This window comes from Mustela nigripes, chromosome 11, assembly GCF_022355385.1.
Source record: "Mustela nigripes isolate SB6536 chromosome 11, MUSNIG.SB6536, whole genome shotgun sequence".
Classification (NCBI taxonomy): domain Eukaryota; kingdom Metazoa; phylum Chordata; class Mammalia; order Carnivora; family Mustelidae; genus Mustela; species Mustela nigripes.
Genome location: NC_081567.1, coordinates 15069694 through 15091322, shown reverse-complemented (window position 1 = coordinate 15091322; position 21629 = coordinate 15069694). Strand labels below are relative to the sequence as shown.

At 51.0% G+C, this 21629-nt stretch overlaps 2 protein-coding genes across 3 annotated transcripts; one reads left to right on the top strand and one right to left on the bottom strand.

The window, feature by feature from the left end:
* Nucleotides 1–154: 154 nt before the first annotated feature.
* Nucleotides 155–10720, top strand: SUMF2 (sulfatase modifying factor 2). Its single transcript, XM_059414782.1, has 9 exons — nucleotides 155–272; nucleotides 1830–1986; nucleotides 5167–5281; nucleotides 5708–5752; nucleotides 6092–6242; nucleotides 7036–7091; nucleotides 8922–9006; nucleotides 9177–9321; nucleotides 10542–10720. The coding sequence occupies exons 1-9, from the start codon at nucleotides 209–211 to the stop codon at nucleotides 10624–10626; spliced, it is 903 nt and encodes a 300-aa protein (XP_059270765.1). The 5' UTR covers nucleotides 155–208; the 3' UTR covers nucleotides 10627–10720.
* On the bottom strand, nucleotides 6250–20510 carry PHKG1 (phosphorylase kinase catalytic subunit gamma 1). Of its 2 annotated transcripts, XM_059414781.1 has the most exons (11): nucleotides 19998–20510; nucleotides 17727–17840; nucleotides 17058–17236; nucleotides 16580–16634; nucleotides 13864–13929; nucleotides 13445–13608; nucleotides 12955–13045; nucleotides 12669–12822; nucleotides 12406–12531; nucleotides 11776–12037; nucleotides 6250–6432 (listed from the first exon to the last, which is right to left on the bottom strand). In XM_059414781.1, the coding sequence occupies exons 2-10, from the start codon at nucleotides 17807–17809 to the stop codon at nucleotides 11792–11794; spliced, it is 1164 nt and encodes a 387-aa protein (XP_059270764.1). In that variant the 5' UTR covers nucleotides 17810–17840; nucleotides 19998–20510; the 3' UTR covers nucleotides 6250–6432; nucleotides 11776–11791. The 2 variants fall into 2 exon arrangements, with proteins under 2 accessions (XP_059270764.1, XP_059270763.1); XM_059414780.1 differs by lacking the exon at nucleotides 6250–6432 and having other exon boundaries at nucleotides 11275–12037; nucleotides 19998–20509.
* Between the last annotated feature and the right edge of the window lie 1119 nt (nucleotides 20511–21629).

Genomic DNA, 21629 nt, shown 5'->3' with positions numbered 1-21629 from the left:
AGCTCTTACCTGGCTCCACACGTGTTCAGTCAGGACCCAGCCGTAGCCCCGGAAGAAGTAAACCTTAACGCCAAAAAAAAAAAAAAGCTCTGGCCGTACGCACGCACTACGGCGTCCGACGTGGGGCACGCAGTACGGCTTCCGACGCGGGGCACGCGGAGCGCATGCGCAGCAGGGCCGTCCTGTGCGCGCGGCTCGTGTTGCCGGCATGGGCCCCTCGCCGCGGGTCCCGGCGCTCTTGCTGCTCCTGTGTGGTCCGCGGTTCGCGTTAGGTCAGTGTGCTGGCCTGACCCTGTGTGCCCCGGGAGACATCAGGAAGGGGGTGGGTTCCCCGCCCTGGTCGGGAGAGAGACCGTGGCCCCTCCGCCCGCTTCCTGGAAGGGCTTGCGGCGGCCCGACGCACCTCCGGAGGCGGCGCGGTGGGAACGGCGTGCACTCCCTTCTTTTTCTCTCTTCTGGACGTTAAGTAGAGGAGGGTGTAAAGACATCCCTTCCCATGTGCCCGTCGCGCAGCTTAAGACAGTTGCGAATTGATAGCTGATCTTGATGTTTTGGTGTCGCTCCCACTTTCCCATTTCCCTGCAGCCTTTTTGAAGTGAATCCAGGCATTACACACTTTTATTTGTAAATACCAGCTTGAAAAGCCACAAGAGAGTCATGAAAAAAATACTGTCCTCTTTCCCTGCCTTAAAAGGGTAACAGTTCTCGTTAAGTCCCTCAACGTCGGCTCCCCAGTGTCTCTGTTCCGGCTTCCGAGCGCTGGTGTCGACAGGAAGTGGCGCGGCGAGTGCACGTCGTCTCTTAACTCCCTTCAGTCTGAGGGCCTGCTTGCTCGTTCCTCTCCCTGAGGTAGCCGAAGTCCCCGTGGGAGTGCGTCAGAAGGAGCACAGGAGGTTGCAGACAGAAACACGCGAAGAGGCTGCACGCTGCTGCCATAAAGGAACGTAGGGTACTTAGACGTCCTTAAGTAGAAACAGGACGTTCCAAAGTGGGGACAAGTGCGGTGGGTTGGAAATAGCACTGAGCAGGAAGTAAGGAGACCCGGGTCATCGAGTCCTTACTCCCGGCTAACTAGCTTTTCACGTGATTTTTCCTTTTTGGAGTCCTGGGTTTTTTCCTGTTAAATAAGGGGTTGAATTAATGATCCTTTTAATCCTGATTTTCTGAGGTTCAAACAGTGGATATGAAGGATCTCAGTCAATTATTTGCTAAGTACTGTGCTCTGTGCTAGATGCCAGGAATACAGTGGCCAAATAGATATAGTACTTTTCTTCCCGGAACATCTAATATAATGGGGGAAATCAGTAAGAAATGGGGAGGAAGAGGCAGAGAAACAACATGAGAAGTATGGATAGACACGTTCTGCGAGTATTAGTGTCTAGGTTTAGGTAGCTGGGACAGAGTTGTTGGGTACAGGAATAGAGCAGTAGGGACAGAAATAAACATTCCTTGAGTAATTACCATCTGCTCAGAACATTTCACACAAATTTTTTTTTTCACACACACATAAAATTTTAATTTATACAGCCACACCTATGAAATAGTTAGATGTTATCTCAACTTTGTAGGCAAATAAATCTGCCTAATTTCCTATGAAATAGTTAGATGTTATCTCAACTTTGTAGGCAAATAAATCTGCCTAATTTGCCTAAGATTACCCAACAAATTAAGTGGCAGAACAAGAACTTAAGGCCAGATTTTTAAGCCTACTTTTTTTCATTACACCCTTATGAATATTACATATAATCCAAATGTTGCCACTTGTTTAATATATATTCATGTATTACTGGTTCTATATACATGTATTACATGGTTCTTCTTCTCTGCAGGCAATGGGCAGACTACTAACATGGTCCAGCTACCAGGTGGGAGATTCCAGATGGGAACAAATTCTCCAGATGGCAGAGATGGTGAAGGGCCTGTCCGGGAGGTGACAGTAAAACCCTTTGCCATTGACATATTTCCTGTCACCAACAAAGATTTCAGGTACATCAGGTGTTCTTCCAGGAGTGGTAGAGCTTTTTCAAATTTTTATTCCTTATATCTAAAAGGAAAGTAGCTTGTTTACTATTACATGTCATCTTTGCAGTAATGCTGTGGGATAAGTGTTACAGTTTTCAGATGAAGAATCTGAAGTCTGGAGGTTCACGCTCTGTTAGTGGCAGAGCTGGGTCTGGAACTCACATCCCCCAACTCTTCAGCCAGTGGATTTTCCATTACACTGGGTATAGCACTGAGAATTATGGGCGGAAGTCAAACACTCAACGAAAACCTCTTCCACAGGGAGAAGGAATTGGGAGCAGGGTCGTAGTAGCTGAGTCTCTTAAATTCCCTTTATATTTACTTAGGGAAATGGAGTTAGTCTAGGAAGGACATTGTGGTTCCAGCTCAATCTAAGAAGCCATGCTGAGCTGTCTTGGTCTCCTCAAGGTGGTATGTTTGTGTATGTTTGTGCAGGCTAAAGCAGAAAATGATCCAGGAGATACCCATGACTTACCTTCATATGATACAGGAGGGGGATGGAAAGGGAGGAGGGGAGTGTAAGGAAAGGAAGGAACAGAACGACAAAGCAAACATGGGAAATGACTTAAGTGTTACATTGTGGACTTAGAAAAAAGTTGATTCGGGGCGCCTGGGTAACTCAGGTAGCTCAGGGTCCTGGGATTGAGCACGCATCAAGTCCCTGATTGGGTTCCTTACTTGGTGGTAAGCCTGCTTCTCCCTCTCCCATTTCCCTTGTGTATGTTCTTCCTCTTGCTGTGTCTCTCTCTGTCTCTGTTATAAATAAATAAAATCTATAAAAAATAAAAGACAAATTTTTTTTTTAATTCAGGAGACACAGACGGAGGTGAGCATAAGGGTGGTTGGTGACTTCTCAGGCCCTTTGACTTAGTGATTCCACCCTTAAAGATTCTCCTTAAGCAAAAGAAAGTCTTCCAAAAACATTTAGCTAAAAAGATGGCATTGTGAACAAATACTAACAACATAAGGATCACTTAAACATGTTACATCAACAACACAGAATACTTAGCAGCCATTAAAATCCTTTTGTCAAAAAGAATTGTGAGATGTTAAGTGAAGAAAGTAGCTTACAAACAATATACAGGGTATGATCCTATTTTTAAAAAATACGTGCATGGAGTGTAAATGTGTTTAAAAAGGACTGGAAGATGTAACATTGCATTAGGTAACAGATTTTGCCCATGTTTTTGTGATGTCCAAATGAGAACAATTGCACAGAAGTACTTTTTTTTTTTTTAAGATTTTATTTATTTATTTGAAGGAGAGAGATCACATGTAGGCAGACAGGCAGGCAAAGAGAGAGAGAGGAAGAAGCAGGCTCCCTGCTGCTTGAGCAGGGAGCCCGATGCGGGACTCGATCCCAGGACCCTGAGATCATGACCTGAGCCGAAGGCAGCAGCTTAACCCACTGAGCCACCCAGGTGCCCCAGCACTTTTTTTTTTTTAAGGTAAACACCTTAAAGCTATTTAGAATTCCTGTGGATGGGGCAGAACAGGAAAGAATATAGTCGATATATCTTAGTTGATGTAATAATGGATTTCAGTTTTTTTGTTTTTATCTACCTCTATTTTCTCATTTTTCTATAATATGCACTACTTATATGTGCTTTTTAAAAGAATGTTTATTAAAATTTAAGGAGAGGGACGCCTGGGTGGCTCAGTTGGTTAAGCAGCTGCCTTCGGCTCAGGTCATGATCCCAGCGTCCTGGGATCGAGTCCCACATCGGGCTCCTTGCTCCGCAGGGAGCCTGCTTCTCCCTCTGCCTCTGCCTTCCACTCTGTCTGCCTGTGCTCGCTCTCACTCTCTCTCTCTCTGACAAATAAATAAATAAAATCTTTAAAAAAAAAAAAAAAAATTTAAGGAGAAATCACTTCAGGTCAGGCTTGCACTATATCATGACAGAAACAGCTAGCTGGGTAGACGCATGTGCACTTTTGTGTATTTCAACTTATGATCTATTTTGTGATAGAAATCTTTTATATTTCAAATAACACTTGTTTGTTACTTATTTATTTATTTTTATCATCTGTTTATGATAGACTTTCAGCAAGCCTCTAAACGTTGCTTAGAACCCATGATTTATCTCTGCCTCTCTGGTGGAAGATTTTCAAACCGTTCAGACACTCTGAGGTTGGTAAATAGCTATTAATCTGACCTCCTCCATTCTCAGTGCCCCTTTGACGGGTGAACAAGGTCTTCTCAGATCAAAGGGCGGGCATCGACGGGGTACTTTTAGCCCAGTGAAAACAATCCATCTTACCCTGGCAGTTTGCTTGCTGAAATTTGCTTTACCATACCGAACTGTGTGAACATCCGTTCTAAAATTTCAGCACGTTATTTTTATATGATTCCATTTTTTTCATCTGTTAGATGGAAATAGTAACACATTCTGCCTCCCTCTCGTGATTGTTGGGTGAGTAGGTGTATGATGAAGGCCTTTCAGAGAGGAGACCCATTCCCCTCCCCCCCGCTTAAATCTTCTCAACACCTTTATTCATAATCTCCCAAAACTTGAGATTATCCAGATGATCTGTGCCTGGTGAATGGATAAGCGAAGTTTGGTTATGATCCAATTTATTGGATGATCCAATTTATGTGAATTTATATTCTTGGCGAGGGAAAACCATTGGGACAAAAACAGATGAGTGGTTGCAGAGGCATGAGGGAGTTGCTCTCTATCTGGATTGTGATGGTGACTGTCCGCTTTGTCAAAAATCACAAAACTATGCACTAAAAAGTACTGTATGTGAATTAAACATACAGCCACAGATTTTATTTTATTTTATTTTTTTAAAGATTTTACTTATTTATTAGACAGAGATCACAAGTAGGCAGAGAGAGAGGAGGAAGCAGGCTCCCCGCTGAGCAGAGAGCCTGATGCGGGGCTCGATCCCAGGACTCCGGGATCATGACCTGAGCCGAAGGCAGAGGCCCCAAACCACTGAGCCACCCAGGTGCCCCCAGCCACAGATTTTAAAAGAAAATCTCCTGCCCGGGCTTTCGTAGGACCTGCTTGTTGCTGCCGGAAACTCTGTGATGTGTGGCTTCAAGGAGACTCTATGAGGTTTTCTGGAGCAAGAGGGGGTAAGAGCAGGACATGGAACCTTATCATCAGCTTAACCAAGTGAAATATCTCTTTTCAGGGAGTTTGTCAGGGAAGAAAAGTACCGGACAGAGGCTGAGATGTTCGGGTGGAGTTTTGTCTTTGAGGACTTTGTCTCGGATGAGCTCAGAAACAAAGTGACCCATCAGATGGAGGTGAGAGGACCGGGCTTGCCACGGAGGGAGTGCGAGTGGGTTATGGTGCTTACGGTAGAGCATCACAGGGAAGCCCATCTGAGAGCTGCAGGGGGCGGGGTGGGGGGGAAGCAAAAGAGACCCCCTGCGGACGGTCCGTGGGACACACACTCCTGGTGTTCACACTGGGCTGGTTTCTGCGCACTGAGGCTCGGTAAGAAACCAGATACATGTAGGGTTCAAGTTACTCCCTGAGCTGACAAGAGAACAGCCTGTCACCCCTCCAGTAACAGCAGTGAGGTGGCCTGCTTTCAGGGGCTCAGAAACACCCGCACTTGGACCCCCTGCTTCTGAGCCTGAAGTGTCACTCTGCCTCGTGTGTGTCAGCCAGGAAGGTGCCCTTGCTGGGTCAGAGAATCTGGCGGTCATACTTCTTCTTTTTTGTAGTCTGTCCTCTGGTGGCTTCCAGTGGAAAGGGCGTTCTGGAGGCAGGTAAGGGTTGGTTCCTGTGCCTCATTTTTTTCCTGCTGACTCTTATTCTGGAAGCCTGGTTTCCTTTGACCCCTTGCCCATCTGGGGATATTAAACTAAAAAGGGCAGCGGCCAAGCACCCTTGTTTCCTCCGCCCTGATCTTCTTGCCCGTTGCCCATCCCATTCCCCTCTGGTTCACATTTATGCTCCTGACTCGCCTCTGCTCACGCTCCAGGCGGCCTCCTCCGACTTCCTTGCTCCATCTAGTGGTAAAAGCTGAACTCAGACACCGTAGGCCTAGCCGTCCTCAGACTTCTGTGAAGTCCCAGAAGCTTGTCTCACTTCATCCTGGCTGTCAGCCTGCAGGTCCTGGCTCTGGCATCCGAGAGAAACTGGAGCTCCCAGTGGTACACGTGAGCTGGAATGATGCTCGTGCCTACTGTGCGTGGCGGGGGAAACGGCTGCCCACTGAGGAAGAGTGGGAGTTTGCTGCCCGAGGGGGCTTGAACGGTATAGAGCTGGCAAGGCGACTTACCCGTATTCTTCTCCCCATCCTGCCCTGTGTGGGAGCTTTGAAGGGGGGGAAGGGTCCATACTTCCTAGAGCAGTGCTTCTTAATCTGTGTGGCTGGCGGAGGGCCACTTGTTACCATTCTCAGTTCTGATCCATCTCAGACCAATAAAAGTTAATAACTGGAAAACTGGAATGAAGAAACAGACGTAAAATTGGTTTTTCTTGGAGATTCTACCCAGACATGTTATATTTCAATGCATATAATCAGAACAACATAGTACAGGGAATAAGAAAAGAATTACCCAGAATCCTTTTCCATAGGCGTGAAGGGACTCCTACAAAGCGTGGCAGTCCCGACTAAACAAAAAGTCAGGAGAAGGAAACAGCAGCTCCGCTGCTTTTTAAATACCAGCCATGCCATTAGTCAAAACTACTGTGATAAATGAGGTTGCTTGTTTATTTATCCAGTCTAAGTCCAATGGACAAGTGTCTGAGCTCTTACTCTCAGTGTCTGTACCTCTCCGGATTTGAGCGGGTAACAGATAGTCTACAGACTGGCTTGAGTCCGAGCCACACCTGGGACTGCACTGCCCTGGAGCAGATCAGGCGTCCAAGGGCTCCGAATGCGGGATGGTGAGTGGATGGTGAGGCATGGGAAATGAAAGTAAGTAATCGCTCACTCTCTCTTTTCTCACCACCTCCTGACTTCCTTCTGGTTCCCTCCCTCTCTCTGGCCTTCCCTTCCACAACCCTTCACCTCCTCCCCCACTGTCTCCTTGTGTCCTGGCAGGTCAGGTTTACCCATGGGGAAACCAGTTCCAGCCAAACCGCACCAACCTGTGGCAGGTAAGTCATATGTTCCTCACCCCGTCCCTTCTCAAAGCATCGACCAAAACCTCCTGAGGCTAAGCATTGTGTTGGGCTGTGGGACTGCAGTGGGCTTTGTGTCCTAATGGGACAGGAACCTGGTAAAGCAAAGGACATTGTGGTAGGTCTTCATATCGAAGAGTTGCAGAAGTTAGTGACTGCCTGAGCGTGGTGGGGGTGACTTCATGGAGAAGATGACATTTGAGCTGATGGAATAGGAGTTTGCCATGTGAAAATAGGAGGAAAGGGTGTTCACAACAGAAGGAACAATGTGAGTGTCAGCATTATATTGGAAGGGATACCATGTGTTCAGAAATGGGACAAATTCAGAGAGGCTGGAGCCCAGGAGGTATAGGAGATGAGGTAGACAGCGGGTTGTACGGTTTTCCCCACAGGCAGTGGGGAACTGGTGAAGGATTTTAAATGGGACTCACAACATCATTCGATTTGGGGAGGATGCTAGTCACTCATTGGTGCCTAAGTGAAGTAGAGCTGCAGTGGGGGCAGGGGTGGGAGCTGTCTCTGAATTTGAGGCTGTGGCAATGGCCCAGGGGATTATGAACACATGAATCAAGTAGAAATGGGATGGAGAGGAAGCCAAATGGGAGAGGCATGGCCGAAAGATAGACGGGGTTTGGTAATTAATCAAAGTGGAGATGTGGGAGGGAGTTGGATTCAAGCATGAAACTAAGCTTGGGCAACAGGGTTATGGTGCTACCATCATCCAGAACAGATGGTATGCAGTTGGGGTCAGAAGGATAGAACATGATGGGTTTAGCATCAGCTTAGTTTAAGGTACCCTTGGGTCCTTTATGTGCTCAAACATTGAAAACATGAGTCTAGATCTATGAGTCTGAATCTTAGGACAGAGGTCTGGGTCAGAGCAAGTGGCTTGAGAGTCAGCAACATTTATCTTAGGCAAGAATGTTATTCCCCTGGGAATCCCTGTAGAGTGTGGGGGGGCAGGCACGGCATCCACATTTCAGGGGAAAGCATTAAAGTGGACCTGAGGGCTAAACTGATCTTTAGATGATCTTGGGATCAGAGCTTTGCAGAAAGACACATCTGAGGTGTTCGCTCTATTGTCTTTGATAAGTTAACCACGTTGAGCCTCAGTTACCAGTTTCTTAAAAGGAGAAAATACTCACCTCACAACCGTGCAAGGATGAAATTAAAAGAGAGAAATGTGGCAGCCGGAGCAGAGTAGCTGCTGAGTAAATTATTACCCCTTCATCTTCCTTTTAGTGAGATCAGCTTCTGTAGAGTAGGGGGACCTGAACCCCAGTTTTACTGAGAAGATTGAACAAACTGCATCGGCAAATACAGGTTCCTTTCCAAGCATTTTGGTGATAAGAACAGATGAGGACAGTAGAGTCGGGTCAGATGAGGGAGAGTTAAACTGTTGGGGGTAGAAGGGGAGGAGATGGTGCAGGAGAGCATAGGGCAGGCATCAGTCGTCCTTGAGAAGGGAGGTGGTGCTGAGCGGAGAGGAGGAGCCTCCCCAAGGCACTGAAGACCTGGCGTTCAAGGCTGAGAGGTGGAAGCTGCCGAAAGTGGAGAAAGTGGGAGTGGGATGGGCTTGACGTAGACCACTATGGGCACAGGGAAACCACACATTTCCTAATCCAGCCAGGAGGTAAGGGTGGAGCCCATGAGGAGACAGGTTTGGGAGCTCAGGATGGGCATCTCAGTACACTGCCTCATGCCCTTCATCCTGCCCCAGGTGACCTTGGTTTTCCTCCGGGCAGGCAGGAACACCCACCTTGGAACAGGATGGTAAATGTTTGAGCTTAAATTTCTCCCCCTCAGGGAAAGTTCCCCAAGGGTGACAAGGCTGAGGATGGCTTCCATGGAGTCTCCCCAGTGAATGCTTTCCCCCCTCAGAATAACTACGGTAAGTTCTCCCTCCACGTTGCTTTCAACACTCAAATTGGTTGGTGGGATCACTCTGCCTGAAGGATGAGGCGAGAGAAACACCACCAGGGAAGCATTTGATACCTATGGGGCATGGGAGTGGGGGATGGTGCTGCCCAGCCTGGGACTGACCCACCTGCTGTGCTGCAGGACTCTATGACCTCATGGGCAACGTGTGGGAGTGGACAGCATCTCCATACCAGGCTGCTGAGCAGGACATGCGTGTCCTTCGGGGGGCCTCCTGGATCGACACAGCTGATGGTTCTGCCAATCACCGGGCCCGGGTCACCACCAGGTGAGGAGCTTGGTAGCTGGGGTCTGAGGGTCTGGGTCCTGTTCTCCCAGAGCACAGGCAGCCCCAGAGCTGGTGCTGCTGCTGCTTCCACCCCTCGGTCTGCACCCCAAATTGTGGGTAGAGGAAAGAGAATAAGCAGCATTTGCCATGAGAAGCAGAAGAACCTAGGTCAACTTGCACCTTTTCTTGCCATGTCTCAGCAACCAGAGAGACTTTGTGTCTCGCATCATAAGGGTTTCTCCTCTCCTCATAACTAGGTGGCAGAGGCAGGGGAGGGGAATGGCCACATCAGTACTAGGTCATGGCCCGTGGTCATGGAAATGCTCACCCTTCAAAGTGGAAAGCACATGAAAAATCATTTTCTATAACCATTTTACTTCACAGTCAAAATAGGTTCACAGAGGTGCTGGGACCTGCTCGTGTCACACAGATGGATAGTGTTGGTGCCTGAGTGGTAGAGTCCCAGGCTCCCGAGTCCCCTGCTGGGACTCTCTGCTTTGTTCATCTGTAGGGTTATTTGGATGATCTCCCTCTGACTCCTCCCATTCCTGGGTTCCATAAGGACCAGAAAGAGACCACAGCTTCCGTGGCCTCGGGAAGTCAGGTTTGCAGCTGGTTCTTTTGGTACAGTGAGGGCCCCGGCTTTCCCTCCCTCCTCTTCTACAGTAAAGTAGTAGAAAAAGTACTGCCTGGGAACCAGGAAGCTGGTTTGCCACTGAATCTCTTGTGCCCGTGAAGCATTGGTTGGCCTTGGCCAAGACATTTGAATCTTCCTGGTATCTGATTCTGGGTCTGTAAAGTGGTGAACAAACCTGCCTGCCGGAAGGTTGAGAAACGGCAAATGCAGGAATATATGTGAAAGTCCTTTGAAAAGTATGAAGTACTCATTGGCACATGATATTCTCGCTTCTTACTGACAGGTTTGTCTTGGCTGAGTTATTCTGAACTGTGAGCAGCCGAAGCTACTAGTCATTGCCTTTCTTGCCTTCCAGAGCAGACGCTCAGGACTACGCACTCCCACTTCCTCCACCATATCCCAGATCCCTTCTTACCCTTTCCCCAGGATTGCGCTCAAACCAGCCTTCTTTCTAGTCCCTGCCCTCAGTCCTTAGGCACCCTGGACCACAGCAGGCCCTAGGAGGTGGAGCAGGAAAGTTGGGTAAGGCTCCAGGCCCCTTTCTCATCGAATGTCCATTCTCTTTCCTCTTCTCTGGTGGCAGGATGGGCAACACTCCAGATTCAGCCTCAGACAACCTAGGCTTCCGCTGTGCTTCCAGTGCAGGCCGCCTGCCTGGGGAGTTGTGAACAGCCACGCAGAGCCGAGAAAAGCCCGGTGGTACCCGTGTCACTCCCACACAGCCACACTCCACACAGCCAAACTCCAGGCTCTTCAGCTTTAGCCTCAAGAAGGAGTTCCCTCCCCTTACCCCATCCCTCTGTGGCAGGCATCTCTCATCAGGCCAGGAGAGGACTCTGACCTCAGAGGAGGGGTCCCGCTATCTCTTGAAGAAGGGGCCTGACTCAGGGATAGTGGCCCGGGAGCTGGCTGTTTCTCATAGAGGTCAGATATTAACCATATAGGGCCAGTCCTTAAACATCTGGGGCAGAATGCTCTGAAAGGCCCGTCGTTAGAAATTTTTAAATTTGTTCCCTCTCCCTTTCTCAGTGCCTGATGCAGGGATCCCACATTGTTTTCCGAAAACAGAATTTCCCCATTTTTCTCTGTTTTCCCAGCGAACTGCTGTAGAAGGAAAATCATCCTTCATTAGCCTCATTTGGGGTGTTTCATGTGCCTTTGAGGGAACCTGATTTCCGCTGTTGCTCTGTAGAAGGCGGTAGCTAGGCCTTTAAAGCACAGTATGAGTCTTAAAAAGGTCTAGGAGAACTGAATTATGGACTAGACAAAACTACATTGTGGGAGTCACAAAGTAAGTAACACTCCAGAGAAACAAATACCAGAACCTTCCTTTTCTATTATTAATTATATGAGGGCTTCCATATGCCTCTAAACACATGTCCCTGGAAAGGAACCTGCTCCCATGGTGTCAGTGGGTGTTGGGGGTCAGTAAAATTTCCACGACTGTGTATCTCAGACTGTCCTCTCTTTTACCCTCCTCCTGGAACCCTAAGGGAAGTACCTGTGAGTGTCAGGAACTCTGGGTCTCGGGGAAGGACCTGAGATGGTGGTACAGCTGGGAAGGAGAGAAGCAGGAAGGCTCTCAAACCCAAATGCTAGTTGCCCCTCCCTGGGACCTGGCCCTGACCACACTTACAACGTGTGATGGGAGCAACCTGCTCTTCCTGTGCAGAGCCTCTGAGAGGGGATGGTGGCCCTAGTGCCAGGGGTCCTGGCCAGGGCCAAGTGCCCCCTGTGGATAGAGGCCTGGGCATGGTCTTACTCCTCAACTTACGTTTCTGGGCTTCCCCCCCTTGCCTGCTGCCCACCCTACCTACCCCGCCTGCCAGCCCCTCAGTAGTCTTCCTCAGCCAGGGAAAGGAGCACAGCCTTGGGTGTGTTCTCGAAGAGGGCAGCCCGGTTCTGCTGCTGTCCCTTCTTCACCCAGTGGCCATACATTCGGAAAGCGTAGGCGTCGATGAGTCGGCGCAGAGGCCGGAGGGCATAGGGGTCACGGATGACGATCTCCCGGGTCACAGGCTTCACCCGGCGGTACTGGTAATAGATCCGCACTGAAGCCAGTACTGTCAGAGCGATCACCTGTGGAGAGCCAGAAGTGAGAAGCTGGCCCCAGCCCCTGCCGGCCTGTCTCCTTCCCCTCCGAAGCACAGAGTCCCTGAGCTCGTTTGCCATGAAGCCTTGTGTTCCTACTGCTGGGCGCTTCCCCGTGTTCTCCCTACATCCCAACCCCTGTGGCATCTGCAGAGATGTAGGCTGCAGGAGCCAGATGGAGCCTTCTCTGAATTCAGAAGTTGAACTGGAACCATCGCGGGGATGGGTGGAGAGCGGAAGGGCAGGTGCTCTGGAAGCCCTGTGGGTGAAACGAGTCCCTGGGGGAAGGAAGGGGACTTGGAGGCTTGGGCTTGAGGGTCCTGCCCCAGGGCCCTGGGTGGGAGGAGCTTCAGTACCTTGAACTTGCCCCGGGGGCTGAAGTGGCGCACTTCTTCTACCACATACTGCTGGAAGAAGGGATGCGCTAAGGCCTCTTCTGCTGAACAGCGGCCCTGGGGGTTCACCACCAAGAAGCGGGAAACCTGAGAGAACAAGGAAGGGAGCTGAAGACACCAAGGCAGGGTCCCCGCTACACTTGACGAGACAGAGGGTCTTCCCAGCAGGGTCCTCCATTCTGCAGCACCATATGCCCCCCACTCCAGCAGGCCTGGCCTCTCACCAAGTCCTTCACAGTGTCTGAATAGTCATCCCATTCAGGCGAGCCGAACTGGTAGTTGCCACTCATGATCATCCTCAGCATCAGCATCTGTTTCCGGTGCCAGAAGGGCGGGGAGCCCGCCAGCAGGGTGTACATGATGACCCCGGTGCTCCACCTGGCACCAGGGAGACAGGAAGGCGGGAGGGCTGGCTGTGGCTCCTGCCATTTCCTCCCTCCGTAACCAGGTGCTCTGGGCCATGGGGACTCCCCTGTCACTGTGGGTCGCTGTCTTCCCCAGTGTACTCACATGTCCACTTCCTTCCCGTAGCCTGGGTGGTCATCGTTCATGGAGCATTCGATGATCTCAGGGGCCAGGTAACTGGGGGTCCCACAGACCTCTGCAGGAATAGTTTCCATCGGGATAGGTCAGCAGGGGGCACTTGGAAGGGGAAGGTCCAAAGAAAACAATGGTGACGTGGTGATAAAAGTGACCGGGTGCTTGGGCTGGTATTCTTCTAATACTGACCAACTGCAGGACCAAGGGCAGGGACTAGGTGCTGGCTCCTAGGAACACCTGCCTGGGCCTGTGGTTTCATGGCCTAGAACACCAGCAGTGGGAACCTGGCCCAACCCTGGGATGAGGCTTACCCGAAAAGACACCTAACCTGAGACAGTAACATTTTTATTCCCGGGGAAGGGGGGAGGACTTGGAGGAGAAATGCAGGCATTTTCTGTTCCTGGAAGTGTGGATGAGAGAGTCTGAGCCTCTGACATAGGTCAAGGCCATGTTACCAGACCTCGCAGCTTCTCTCCTGGCTCCAGCTGGCAGGAAAAACCAAAGTCGGTGAGCTTGATGTTCATGTCATCATCCAGAAGGATGTTCTCAGGCTTCAGATCCCGATGCACAATGTTGAGTTTGTGCAAGTTGCGGATAACCTCCAGCAGAGCTCTCATGATCTTCCTGGGGTGGGACAGGCATGTGTTACTCTTCGCTCCTCCTCTGCAGGGCCAGGTCTCCCAGGAGGGAGACGAAAGCCCATGTACCTGCCGGACTGCCAGTGAGGGAGGGCTCCGGACAGGCTGGCGGAAGGCTGTGGAAGCCTGCAGCACACCCCCAGCCCAGACAAACGCATGCTGTGCCCCCTCCAAGCCCTTGGTGGTGGGACCACTTGTGCTCTGGGACAGGGGGTGGTGGTGGGGGCAGGTGGATCCTTACCTAGTTTCCTTTTCACTCAGAGTGACCTTCTCCGTGAGGTAATCGAAGAGCTCCCCTCTCTTCATCCTGTGGGGACAGAGTGTTTGTGGCTGGATTGGTTCCAAGTCCACCCCACCTTATCCTGCTCCCAGGGACCTATTTCCTACCCTCACATCTCCAGAGACAGGGTGGGCCACGATAAAGGACCAAGGGCTGCAGGGAAAAGCTGGGGACGTGAGTAGAGCCATTGTCTAGAAGATTAAGAGAGCGGGGGGGCTGAAGGGGTAGGATGTCAGCAGTGTCGGGTCCCCCATGTGTGGAAGTCCCAGCCCAGACTGGGATCTGTCAGTGTCAAAATCAGGGCTGGGGGGTCCCTGGGGGGCTCAGTGGGTTAAGCCTCTGCCTTCAGCTCAGGCCATGATCTCAGGGTCCTGGGATCGAGCCCCACATTGGGCTCTCTGCCCAGCAGCCTGCTTCCTGCGCTCTCTCTCTCTGTGCCTACTTGTGATCTCTGTCTGTCAAATAAATAAATAAAATCTTAAAAAAAAAATCAGGGCTGGGAGGTGAAAGAGGGACCCCGAGCCACTGGTCCAAGGCCCCAGATGCAGAGCAGAAGGACAGGAGTATCCTGATCTTTCCCAGGAACAAATGGTAGAAGCCATAGTGCAGGTGCTGAGGGAGCGAAGTCTGCTTATTTTGGGATTAAGAATTATGGTTCAGTCTTCTCACTTCTTGGGATGACGTGGAAAGAGGTCGCTGCTAGAACAATCTAGTTACACTCTGGAGGGCAACTCAGGACAGCATTAAAAATAGCTTCCCCGAGCGACTTCTTCAAAGGTTAGGGATATTTGAGCTGCCTCAAGGGCTCTGAAGGACCATGTCACTGAGCAGAGTTGGGACAGCTGCAGCCAGTTAAGTCTTGGGGATCCTGGGAAAGTCTCCCCTGGTTAAATAGGAAAGATGCGTCCTGCCCCCTCCCAGCCACCCGTCTGGGGAAATCGGTTTGATTCCTAAGGCACAAGGGATTTGGCCCATGGCACAGAGGCAAGAAAACCCTTGAGCTTAGCTGGTGGAGGTGGAAGGGGGCCCCTTTGAGGAGATAACCTAGAATTCACAGCGGTGAAACTTACTTGCATGATACCTGTACTGTGTTCCTAAAAAGCAATGTGTGAATCCAGTTTTTATCATTCTAATTCCATTTTAAAGACACTAGGAGAATTCACTGTTAGCAGCTGCAGAAAGATTTACCAGTAAAACTGGGTACTGTGCAGGGTGCAACGGGCTGTGGCTTCCTGGAGGTGGCAGTTGAATAGTACACACCAGCCAAGTTACACTGTGTCTCCGAGCACAATAACCCTGCTCGTACTACAGTATGGCTACAGTATGAAACATTCTAACAAGACAAAATCTACTTGAGTAATTTCCTCAGGTAAACCCAGTCCCTAAATTAGCCATTATGTGTGGAGAAATCAAGACGCCCCCACAGGAATGATGCACACAGGGAGATTCACATTCTTCAGTGAGGACTCGGGAGTGGGGGAACAGGGAGCTGGAGGGCTCCCTTCCCTGGGACACTTTTCTAATAATGATAGTAGGTCTGAATGCATTGTTCACAGAGCACTTTGTGTGGTTGGAATTTAATGCTGAAAGCCTGGGAGAGAGAGTGGTTGGTGTCATTTTTCCTTTCTTGAGAAAACAGAGGCTCTCAGAGCTAACACTGACAGGAGCTCATCTTGTGAGCCCTAGTGGTGCAGAAGCAGGGGGATAGTGACATTGATGATGACAACGAAGATGTCATTCTTTCAGCCACACCCCAAATATAACCTTTACCACCTGCTTTCCTGGGCCTCTTGCACCAATACTGAGGGTCTCCTCCTTCCCACTCTTGCCTCCTCACAGTCAGATGGATGCTTTTCAAAAGCAAATCAGATCCCATCACCTTCCTGCTCGCATCCCTCCAAAATCCTGGCTCTGGCTAACATGCCTGCAAAATCTGGTGTTCGGTGTCCAGACCAACCTCACATCCTGCCAACACCACAGGCTTGCTCCCTGCCCCCACCCTGGCTTCCCGGAACATGCAAAGCCCACTCAGCAGGGCCCTTGCTTTGGCTCTTCCTTCTGCCCTTCTGCGGAGCCTTCTCCAGGTCTTGACTCCGATCCCTCCCTCACTTCGTCTGTGTCTCTAGTTAGGTCACCTTCTGGAGAGCGTTCCCTAGCCGGTCGTTCCATCTAAAGAAACCCCACCTCTCTCTAAGCCCTGTTCTGGCTCATGTGTCTGTACATGTACGTAACTGTGCGTGTGTTGTGGCTGACTTTATTGCTTTCTCTTCACTCTCTGAAAATCCTTCCACGAAGTCAGGAACCTTATATGTCTTGCTCATTGCTGTAGCTTCCGTGTCTAAAGTGAGGGTTGAAGGACCGCTTGTAGAAGGACCGTTGTAGTAAATAATTCATAGCATTTACATCCTGCCATTTGCTGTGCTATTATTACTTCTGCAATACCCATGAGAAAACAGACACTGAAAGAAATCATTGGCTTCTACATGGTGGACACAGGACTCGAGACCTGGCAGCCTGACCCCCAGGGCTGATCTCCCTAACGCACTGGAGATCGTATTTGGCCTCCACAGTGTCGGGAGCTGACTGTTGGGCTTCAGGAAGCACTGGATAGGGGACCACTACAGGAGGTTCTCCGACAGGCCCCAGGGTGTGGCTGGCTCCGGGGCTGGGTACTTACAGATCAAACACCAAGAAGAAGAAAGTGTTGGTCTCATAAGTGTCCTTCAGCTGTACTGAAATGGAAATGACTAACTCGTGTCAGGTAGCAGAGGAGCCTGGGCAGAGCGGCAGCAGGGGTAGAGGAGCAACAGGTTTAAAGCTGCTTGGACCGACCTCAGAAGCTGGAAGGGGCATCAGAATGCTGTTCGAAGGAGGACCGCTAAGGGAGGGACCCGCCCAGGGACCTCGCGTTCCCATTCCCAACCTGCAACTAGCCCCAGCCCTGCTTGCAACCCCTTCCGTCTGGCTGGAAGAGGAGGCTTAGAACTGAATCTCTGCAGCGGAGAGCATGGAACTGGGAGTCTCACGCCTCAGGGCACCGAGCTGGCGGGGTTTCAGGGGCAGGAGACGGGCCGGTGGGGCCACGATCCTGGACTTGGGTTAGTAGAGCAGAGTCATGGTGGAGCACCGTGCTGGGGCCTAGGGCCACCACTCACCGATGTTGGGGAGCCCTGAGACCTTGTGCAGGATGTCCACCTCCTTCAGTGTGGCCTCCCGCAGCTCCTGCACCTCCTTAGGGCTGAAGCTGCCTCCGCCAGTGATGTCAATGATCTTCACAGCGTACTCCTGGCACGTGGGCTTGTGGATACAGCGCCTGACGACGCTGCTCACTCCTCTGGGGGTGCGGAGGACAAGTGGTTCCAGGGCCCCCTCACCCCAGGGAGAATCCCAGGTCTAAGCCACCAAAGAAAGGTCCTTTCTTGCCCACAACCTCCCTGTGAGCTTGGGGGGAGGGCAGGATGAAGAAGGTAGTTGGAGGGTGATTTGTCTGGAGCTGCTTCGTAGTAAGCCTGGTCTTGGGACCCTCGACTCCTAGTTCAGTGCTTTTTCTCAGCACCGAAGGCCATAATCTTCCCTCTGACCCCTGATCTCCGACACTGGCACAAAACTGGGTTTGGATGTGCTTGTCGACAGCACCGGGACAGCTCTGCTGGGAGAGGTCTCTTACCTGGATGCTTCTGTACCCTTCTCATCGGTCCTGGTTCAGGAGGGCAGGACCCAAACTAAGGGTTTCTTCAAGGGGATAATGCTTTGGGGATGGAAAAGGGGCCATGGAACTGGCTGGAGCCTAAGACAGCACTTCCTGGGGAAGGTCTGGGCCTTACCTGCCCAGGATCTGCTTGGGCTCATAGTTCTCATAGAAGCCCTGTGCTGAGTACGAGTCTGGCAGTGCCTCGTCCCGGGTCATGCTCAGCAACTCGGGGTGATTCTCAGGGGCTCTGAGGGAGAAATAGAAAGACGCTGTCAACTGAATTCTACCCTTGAAACTAATATTACACCAGGTGTTAACGAAATTGAATTTAAATTAAAAATTAAAAAAAAAAAAAAGAAGCAGCAGCAGCTGTTAGTCCTCTTGATCTAGGTGGTGTGCCCTTTGAGGGCCAGGCCCTTTCTCACCCGTCTGTATCACCTGGCACAAAGCAGCCCTATTGTGAATGCTCCAAACACCTGCACCTTCCCACTGGCTGTAAATTTCTGTGAACCCCAGGCAAGCACGTGGCTCCTGGAATGTTCTGGCTGTAAGCTGCTGTTCTGACAGCATGTGGTCGGCCAGGCCTAAGCCCAGGCTGGAGGCAGGAGGTTGGGCCATCAGCCCTCAAGGTCAGCTCTCACAAGGCTGTCACACCCTTGAATCCAGAAAGAACTCCCGAGAAACCTTCAGGGGACAAAGTAAAGGGCTGTCTCCTCTCTTTGAGGAGATGAGGGTGGTCCTGCTTTTCCTCTGCTTGTTCTCTGCACTTCTGAGAGATGAGAAGCTTCATGATTTCCCTTCTTGATATGGCAGTCCTATAGCCTTTCCCTGCCACCTACAGTCATAACTGTCCTCTCCTGGAAACTCCCCTCCTTCGAGGACACACTTCCTGTGCTTCCCACTGTTCCTTACTCATTCTGCCCTTATCCAGGACTTTCCTAACCTTCTCTCCTCCCTCTTGTCCTCTCCTTCCACCCTCCCTGCCTGCCTGCCTGCTCTGCTGTCCCTCGCTCCATGTCTCTCTCTTTCTCTTTCTTCCTCTTCTTTCTTCCATACTCCTCGAGAAGCCCTCTGCCTGGTGCTCAGAGGGATGCAGAGCTTCATGGTCCCAAGCTCTGGTGTCACTCATCAGTGGGTGGCGTCACCTCCTCCATTCGACTGATCTTATCTGGGATGCCCTAGCCATTCCTCCCCACCTGTGCCCAGTGCTGCTCCCTGAATGTGAGTCAATGGTTGGAGGTATCCCTTTGGCTCAGGGTCCTGATGGCAGAGTGGACCTGTCCTCAGAATGCCCCATGTCCTACCAAAATATTGGCCAGTGAGCCCTGTGGCAGGTACTGCCTTTCGGGGCACTACCAAGCCAGGATATGCAGGCCGGACACAGAGCTGCTGAGCTAGCTGGCTTTGACACAGGAATATGGTGGCCACCAACCCACGAGGCCACCTAGTACTCCTACCTTCGATAGAGGATTTGAGGGATGGAGAGGGGGCGGACAGAAAATGGGCACAAGTTCACACTCCATAGGGCCAAACCAGCCTCTAGTCTCACTTCTACTGCCCTTTATGGGCTCAGGAAGGCCTGGTCTATCCAAGGGGCCAATTTTCTGACCAGCCAAGTGGGGCTAGCTGTTCCAGGATGCCTGGTGTCCCCACTGCCGGGTGCCTGGTTACCAGAGGAAGAATTAGAATAACAACAGTCTCCTTTGCCAAGAGCAGGTGCCCGGGCTGCTGCAGGCTCCCAGTCAGCAACCCCAGCTGAGCACAGAAATGTCTGTTCCTGTAAAAACAAGCCTATTTCCTGCAAGTCCTTTTAAGCTCCCAAGATGGGCATCTGTGCCCCCACCTGCCACGACTGGGTAGCACACCGTCTCTCCCTTTCCCCAGCCCTCCACAGGCAGAGGGTGTATCTATCTGGACCACCACCCCACCCCCAGCCCCGGAAGCCATCCAGGCTGGGGTCTCCATTCCCTGGCATGAGGAGCTTCACAGACTTCTGGCTGCACTCACCTCTCCTGGGGTGGGGCAGGAGGGCCAGCCCCTTGCTCTAGGCCTAACTTGGGCCATCTTTGGGCCTCTGTCCATGGCCTCCATCCATACCCCCCACACCTTTCCCAAGACTTCTTTGGGAAGGGTCCCCAGATGGGAGTAGGTTACCTGATTTTTTTTGGAACAAAACATCCCTCCCCCAAGCTCAGAGAGTCTGAAAATACAGGGAACCTGCTCTCTGTAGGCAAATACCCTGAGGGGGGCTTCAAGAGTCGGTGGTGTCGCTCTGCATCCATCTGCCCTCAGAAGAGAAAAGTGGGTCTAACAGCTCTTGGGGTTTCTGTCTTCTCTGCCGCAGAGCCTCTCCCTCTCTCTGCCTGTCGCCTGGCTTTTGTCCATCACCCGCCCAGCTACTCACTGTTAGGTCCTCGCAGGCCCCGGAGTGAATGTGACAGGAATCCTGAAGTTCTCAGAGCCCCTTGGGGAGTGGGGACAGTTGAGCGCTGAAGCAGCTCCCCCGCAGACGCTCGTGGCCACAGTAAGATATCTTGCTGCTCCTCCTTCGGCTTTCGGGCTTTGCCACTTGGTGACGGAAGGCTGACATACCAGAAATAAATCACAACTGCAAACCTGGGATGCAGGCCAAGGCCCGGAGTCTCCCCAGGAGGTGACCTCTGCTGGAGGGTGAGGGAAGCTCGGGCGGCCTGGGACCAGTCAGGACAGCAGAGGTGACCTGTCTCCCCTTCGGAGCTCCCTCGGCCTCCGGACCCTGAGTAGACAAAGCCAGCCTTGGTGGGAATGCAGTCACTTCTCTGGGAACCATTTCTGTGTATGTTGAGAGCAAGGCCCTGGAGAAACCCAAGCACTGGCAGACCCATAGAGCAGCCCTGGCTGCCATGGGGACCCAGACATTGGGGCCCACGGAGGAACGGTTAGTGTGGCTGACTTGCAAAATGCAGACCTTAAAGGTTAGGGAACATCCCCTTTAGGAATCGATCTCTGACCTACCTCCATGATTTCATCCTTAACCCATTTGGTTTTCAGCCAGGAAAAGCATATGGGCTCTGACAGTGTGCGCCCTTGGGCTCTTCGGGTGAGGGTCCTCATCAGTATGATTAAGAGGTTGACAGAATTGGAAATAATGTATGGAAGGTGCTGGCACACAGTAGACACTTACTTATTGCTCTCTCGTTCTAAGCTACTCTTTTTTTTTTTTTTTTAAGATTTCATTTGTCAGAGAGAGAGAGAAGGCACAAGCAGGGGGAGCAGCAGGCAGAAAGAGGAGCAGGTTCCCTGCTGAGCAAGGAGCCCGATGTGGGACTCGATCCAGGACCCTGAGATCATGACCTGAGCTGAAGGCAGACGCTTAACCGACTGAGCCGCCCAGATGTCCCTAAAACTATCTTTTTCCAAATCCCTAATTTGAATAGAACAAATGAAGGAAGGGGTAATGCAGTGCCCCACACAGAGGCGGAGCCCACAAGCACACCTGGTTAGCATTTCACAAAGCACTTGCACCCCAAAACTCTGGTGTTAAGCCCATGGTAAAGAGAATGTGACTTGCTCAAGGCCACTAAATACGTAAGAGGTTCTAGACTGATCTCAGCTGTGGCCCCAAGTGCTCTTTCCGTTATTCATGTTGACCATCTGTTTCTTCCCCTGGGGGAGATACTTGCTGGACTGCTAGAGAGGCAGGAGCAGAAGTGACTTGGGGTCTGTGCATAAAGGCTTCTGCTTGCTGAGACGCAGCATCTGGCTCAAGATGAAAACACTTCACTTACAGTCACTAAGTTCCCTGATCCCTTCTGTTGTCTGAATGCTAAACTACAGACTTGATTTCTGCTTTATACTTTCAGTGTTTAACAAAATCCCTTCTAACCTCAGGGCAAAAGGCCAATGTATCTAGTGGATTATTCCAGTCTCTTTGTAGCCATGGCTTCTACCAGAGAGAGGCCAGGCCAGCCAGACTCTTGCATTTATTGATGTCAGCGATTCATTTTCCTTTTAATTTTTTAATTTTACTTAAATTATCACATATTAATTTCACGGG